This window comes from Musca autumnalis, unplaced genomic scaffold (assembly GCF_047663935.1).
Source record: "Musca autumnalis isolate F117 unplaced genomic scaffold, ASM4766393v1 scaffold_1, whole genome shotgun sequence".
Classification (NCBI taxonomy): Eukaryota; Metazoa; Arthropoda; class Insecta; order Diptera; family Muscidae; genus Musca; species Musca autumnalis.
Window position 1 is genome coordinate 312,908,312 of NW_027411644.1, and position 6,560 is coordinate 312,914,871.

The following is a 6,560-nucleotide window of genomic DNA, read 5'->3' on the forward strand; positions in this document are numbered from 1 at the left end:
GCCCGAAGGATAAAAGCTAGAATGGCTGCACTTAGTCGCCTTTTGCAGAGCTTGATCCATATCGATACGGAACAATAAAACCAATTTTATGCAATAAAAGAAGAGACGATCAAAAAATTGTGGAGTCAAATCACAGATTTGTACGACGAAATTTGGCAGCAGATTGAGGACCCTTCCAGAATCGGGCTAGATCAAGATTGCTACGATAGCCTAGAAGATGCGGTTCAACATAACCTAATTCGGCTGGCGGTCCTGAAAGACAAATGCTCTGACAATGCGACAAACGCACCTCAAGTGGGAAGTAATTTGGCAACATACAGCGCACTTCCGCTACCGAAGGTAACAATCCCTCAATTCAATGGGGATTGTTTGAAGTGGCGACAGTTCTATGAACTGTTTTTGGAGATGGTTGACAAACAGCCACTCCCAAACGTCCAAAAAATGTGGTATCTTAAAACGAATTTGTCGGGCGAGGCTGACAAACTCATAAGATCGTTACAACAATAAAAGAATTCTGGTTGCAATATTGGTAGAAAGGATTATGAACCAACCAACAGGAATCTCATCTACCGCTTCTATAAAGGCTCTGCATGACACCACGAGGGAATGCATGCTAGCCCTGAACAATTTGAATATCGACACTTCGTCGTGGGACGCTCTGCTGATCCAATTGATCACGAAACAATTGGATCAGACGCTGTACATACGATTCATGCAATCGTTAACAAAGCCGAAGGAGGTCCCTACCATGAATGAGCTATTTGCATTTTTGGAGCTACAATTTGAATCGATGGAATCAATCGGAAAAGTGACGACTACTCAAAAAGGTTCTAATAAAACAGTTTCCTCCATAGCATCAGTGGAGGATAACAGCAAATGCAGCTTATGCAAAAATGGCCGCCATCCCATCTATCGTTGTAAACAATTTTTGGCAATGAGGGAATCTGAGAGGCTCAAATGGGTACAACAACATAAAATGTGTACGAACTGCTTTAAATACGATCATGTATCGAAGGCATGTACTTCTAGTAGCTGCAAAGTATGTAGTAATAAGCATAATACTTTACTACATTTGCCAAGCAAATCGAAGACATATTCAATAGCTTCGAAACAATCACCAACCACAAGTAATGATGCCACACCAGTCAACACAGCTGCAATCTCGTCAGCATCAGTTGAAGATCAGAAGAGCATAATTCTAGCGACTGCTAAAGTTATCATCAAGGCTGCAAACGGTATGTCAGGCGAATTTAGAGCGGTACTCGACTCGGGCTCACAAGTGAACATTGTTACTGAAAGGCTGATAAAAAAGTTATCACTTAGAACCAGGGGTGCCTCATTGGCCATTGACGGAGTTGGAAAGATTCAAAGGAAGGCTTATCATCGGGTGAATGTACAGATGTTATCTAATAATGCTGAATTTTCAACTGATTTGGAGGCATTTGTTTTGCCAACAATTATACCAGCGCAACCGAATCGAGATCTGGACATCTCTAAATGGCAGATTCCACAGAATATTAAATTAGCCGATCCCAACTTTAACACACAAGGAAAGGTTGATATTCTGCTTGGAGCAGAGTTCTACTTTAGCCTAATGCAGCCAGGTACAATAAAACTCAATGGCAATCAACCCATACTACAAAATACGACACTCGGCTGGATTGTTGGCGGCTTAATAGAACAAACCTAAACGGATGTCACATCAGCAGCGTTGACATGTGCAATTTTCGATAGTGAAGCATCACTAGAACAAGCAATCGAAAAACTATGGAAGCTCGAGGAAGTAGAAGCGAGTGAGAAAGTAATGTCTCCGTTAGAGAAGCTGTGTGAGTCCCACTACAATCAACATATTCAGACTGATGAATACGGTCGTTTCATTGTCAGACTCCCTTTCCGAGAATCTCCAACAGCATTGGGGAAATCACATTCAATGGCGTATAACCGATTTATGAGCCTGGAACGCCGGCTTCTACAGAAGGAAGACATCCGAAGTCAATACATTAAGTTTATGCAAGAATACGAGCAATTGGGACACATGCAAAAGATTGACGTGGGGACGATATCAAACCCAAAATATTTTATTCCCCATCATTGTGTTCTAAAACCCGATAGTACCACGACAAAACTAAGGGTCGTATTTGATGCATCCGCAAAAACCTCATCAGGTTATTCGTTAAATGATCTAATGTACACTGGGCCAACTGTCCAAAGTGAACTTTTTTCTATATTGCTGCGTTTTCGATTGCCAAAATTTGTCTTCACCACAGACATTGAAAAGATGTATAGGCAGATACTACTACATCCTGATGATCAAAAATATCAACTGATTATATGGAGAGAAGATACGTCGCATCCTGTTAGTTATTACAAGCTCAATACCGTAACATATGGCACTCGTACAGCGCCGTATCTTGCTACAAAATGTTTGCAGAAAATTGCAGACGACAACATGGATCGGTATCCACTTGGATCAAAGATGCTCAAAGAAAACTTTTATATGGATGACGGGCTCAGTGGTGCCGACAGCTTAAGTACAGCCCTTGAAACACAAAGGGAATTGATAGCTATTTTGAAGCAACATGGTTTCAATTTAAGAAAATGGTCATCGAATTCTCCAAGATTGCTGAAAGATATACCGCATAGTGATCGAGAAATCAACTTAGATTTGGATGAAAATATAAACAAAACAATAAAAACGTTGGGGTTATGTTGGATGCCTCAAGCCGATCAATTTTGCGTGAAAACAAACATCGACCATCGTCAAGTTATATCAAAGCGATCAGTTACGTCTGAACTCGCAAAACTGTTCGACCCTCTTGGTCTACTGGCTCCGGTTGTTGTGATAGCAAAGATATTTATTCAGCAACTGTGGCAGCTTACATTGGATTGGGATGAACCATTACCCGAGAAACTTTGTGCTACTTGGAAAACATTTCGATGTGAGTTGGAAGGTCTCAACAATTTCAAAATACCTCGACATGTATTTTGTGGGGAAATTCCGACAAAAACACAATTGCATGTGTTTGCGGATGCATCTGAAAGAGCTTTTGGCGCAGCTGTATACATCCGATTTCTTACTAATGATGGGCGCATAACTGTGCGTCTGATCTGTGCTAAATCCAGAGTGGCTCCGTTGAAGCAACAAACATTGCCTCGACTGGAACTATGTGCGGCAGTAGTAGCAGCTCAGCTAGCTAACAGAGTGAAGATTGATTTAAGGCTTCAAGACCATCCTATGTTTCTATGGACCGATTCGGAAATTGTACTGGCTTGGATAAAATCACAGTCAACTTTATATAAGACTTTTGTTGCTAATAGGGTATCGATTATCCAAACATTAACATTACCAGACCAATGGAAACATGTTCCGTCGAAAGAGAATCCAGCTGACATTCTATCGCGTGGACTTCAACCATCAGATCTGGCTAAATGTCGATTATGGTTTCATGGGCCAGTTTTTCTTCATGGAAAAGAGGAGCTATGGCCGGCAAAACTCTGTTCTCAAAATGCTGTTACTAATAACATGGAGTTAAAGGGGGCAGCTACTGCAGGAATAGTAACTGCTGACATCAATTTCGTTTATGGAATCGAGCACAAAAATTCCTTCAGGAGATTGAAAAGAATCGTGGCGTACGTTCTTAGGTTTACAAGAAACTGTCGGATACCAAGGACGGAACGGCCTGAAAACATAGCACTTAATCCCAAAGAGTTGGATCAATCCCTTCGATTAATTACTCACGCTATACAGTCTACCGAGTTCGCAGTCGAAATAAAAGAGTTGAAGGCTGAAAAGCAACCCAGCAAGCATAGTTCTTTATGCAGTCTATCACCGTTTTTGGATGATGAAGGTATTATTCGCGTCGGAGGAAGATTGGAACATTCCATGCTACAACCAGATGCAAAACATCCGATAATATTACCATATAACGATCCTTTAGTGAAATTGCTCTTCAGAATGGTTCATGAAGAGAACAAGCACTGTGGGCCCCAAGCGCTCTTAAACACAATAAGGCAGCGATTTTGGCCAATCAAAGGCAAAATAACAGCAAGATCAACTGTTCAAAAATGCGTACGATGTACTAGAGCGCGACCGCAGCTTTATCAGCAAGTAATGGGTAATATGCCAGCAACAAGGATAGTTCCTGCTCGACCGTTCATAAACTCTGGAGTAGACTATTGTGGACCATTTTGGGTTCATTACAAGGTGAGAGGCAAACGGCCAACCAAGGCGTATGTAGCAGTGTTCTGCTGCTTTGCAACAAAAGCGGTTCATCTAGAACTGGTATCCGATTTGTCCACTGAAGCATTCATTGGTGCTCTAAAGCGGTTTGTTGCACGACGTGGGCACTGCCAGAACATATATTGTGACTGTTCACGTTCGTGAAGGGTCAAAGTTTGGGACTCCCTGTTAGTTATGTGAAACCATCACATCATGGATGGATCTGGCCACTCTGTGCGAAGCTTGGGACATTTTTTCATATGGTTGCTGAAATGGCGCACTCGCTAGTTTAGATTTAGCGAATTTAAGCATTTTTTGGATTAAATAATCACTCGTTGTCTTTTTGTTGAACGGAACATACGTCCGAGTATTTAAATCGAAATAAATTTGGAATATTTGTAAATTAAATCGATATCGAAATTTTTCGTTTGTTTTAATTTAAATAAAAAAGTGTTTGCTTTGAAATCGCAAGTGCGGAAATAAAAGTGTTTTTTATTTCTTTAAAAATTGCCTGATTTTAGCTTTCGTTGGCTCCAGTTGTGCTCCGCCGGTGATTTTCTTTTTTGTTGTTGTTGGGATTTTACCCAAAACGGTTTGAAACAAAACATAGTCCTTCGAGCCGGATCGTGAGTACGAGGATCATTTTTTTGTCCTTTTGTTGGATATTGGCGAAAATCAGGTAATACTGTCAATTTTTGGATATAATTTATCTAATTTGTGCATAAAATTAATATTTTTTGCAAATAAAAATTATTTGGAAAATTCCCAAAAAATATTTAATTACCCCAGTTTTTGACCAAAAGGTGTTGATCTGGCAACGCCGACACAGCTGATCGCCGTATTGGCAGAAAACACTAACAACTAACAGTGGATTACTCGTTGGTCTTCTTCTTGTTAGTTATTTAGTTGTTTGTTTTGGTTTTTTCATTTTCCTTTTTATTTGCAAGATCATTTTTATTATTTTAATAAATTAAAATATTTCTTAAAAAGTGAAAAGGCTAAATTAAGGAAAAAATATAAAAATAATTTATGAATACATATATAAATAATTGTGCCAGTGATCGCCAGTGTTGTTGTTAAGAAATAAATGAATATTTGGAATTGAAACAGACGGACGGACATTTGTCAATATCTGTTTCTAATAAATTGTGGCCAAATATTTTATCGACATTATAAAAAGTGCGTGACTGCTACCTAACTATAAAGGACAATTTCGTTAGTGCTTTATTTTCTTTTAATTGCAATAGCGATATTTTTTTGTGTTTCTCTTAAAAATTTTATGGGTTGTTTGTTGTTGCCCATCGCTTATTGCCAGTGACAGGTGCAGTTTATGGTACAAGGAGACTTGTAATAACAAGGTGAGTCGTCCTTCACTTAACAATAACAGATTATTGGTGTTAGATTATTTAAAAAAGGATATTTTTTGTGGTTATTTCCTGTTTTAAGCGGTTTGTTGACACCGTTAAGATATTTTGCTGCGAGTGATTTATTTTCTGCACAAAATTAAGTGAAGTTGTTGTTGTTTTTATAAAATTCAAAGGCAGTTTCTTAAATTTATATTGAAAGTTTGTGATTTTTTTTGGAAATTATGGCAGAGTCGAAAGTTTTATTGAAATTTAAAGCACTTGCGGGGTTGCTGTTAGAATTTGAGACAGATTTTAATGCTACAAAGAGTAGTGTCACGTTTTTTGATGTTGAGCCTCGTAAGGCTGAATTGAAAAGGCTATGGGCTAGAATTAATTCTATATATGAACATGTATGTATTGAGTGTAGTGGGTCCAAGGACGAAGTAGCCATTCTCTATAGGCAGTGTAGAGAAGCTTATATGAGTTGTTCTGCGCAAATGGGTGAATTATCCCAAACCTTTATGGACAATTCGACTTTGTCGTCCACAATGACTAGCCCAAGCCAAAGAAAACGGTTCTCAGAGAATAATGTTGCCGATCATCGTTTGCGTTTGCCTCCGTGCACGACGGAAATTTTTCATGGTGATTATTTGTCGTGGCCGTCTTTTAGAGACATGTTCACCGCGGTATATATTGAGTGTAAATCTATTACGCCGGTGGAAAAATTATTTTATTTACGCCAAAGTACTCAAGGTGAGGCTTTGGAGATTGTTAAAAAATCACCTCTGACAAACGATGGGTTTGCAAACGCATGGTCCAATCTAAAAGATAGATATGAGAACAAGCGAATCTTAGTGAACAGCCAATTGAAGATTCTTTTTAATCTAGGGTCTGTCAAAAATGAATCCGCTGGAGAGATTAAGCGACTCCAAAGGGATGTTAACAATTGTATCACGGCCCTGAAGTTGCATCAAATTAACATAGATAGTTGGGAT

At 39.1% G+C, this 6,560-nt stretch overlaps 1 protein-coding gene across 1 annotated transcript; it reads left to right on the forward strand.

Moving 5' to 3' along the window:
- The first annotated feature begins 541 nt into the window (after window positions 1-541).
- LOC141392723 (uncharacterized) lies at window positions 542-1,690 on the forward strand. The gene has a single exon (XM_073965608.1). The coding sequence runs from the start codon at window positions 542-544 to the stop codon at window positions 1,688-1,690; it is 1,149 nt and encodes a 382-aa protein (XP_073821709.1).
- The last annotated feature ends 4,870 nt before the right edge of the window (window positions 1,691-6,560 follow it).

What these genes read in the sequence shown, in the direction of transcription:
- LOC141392723 (XM_073965608.1), top strand. Translation starts at nt 542, where the DNA reads ATGAACCAACCAACAGGAATCTCATCTACCGCTTCTATAAAGGCTCTG.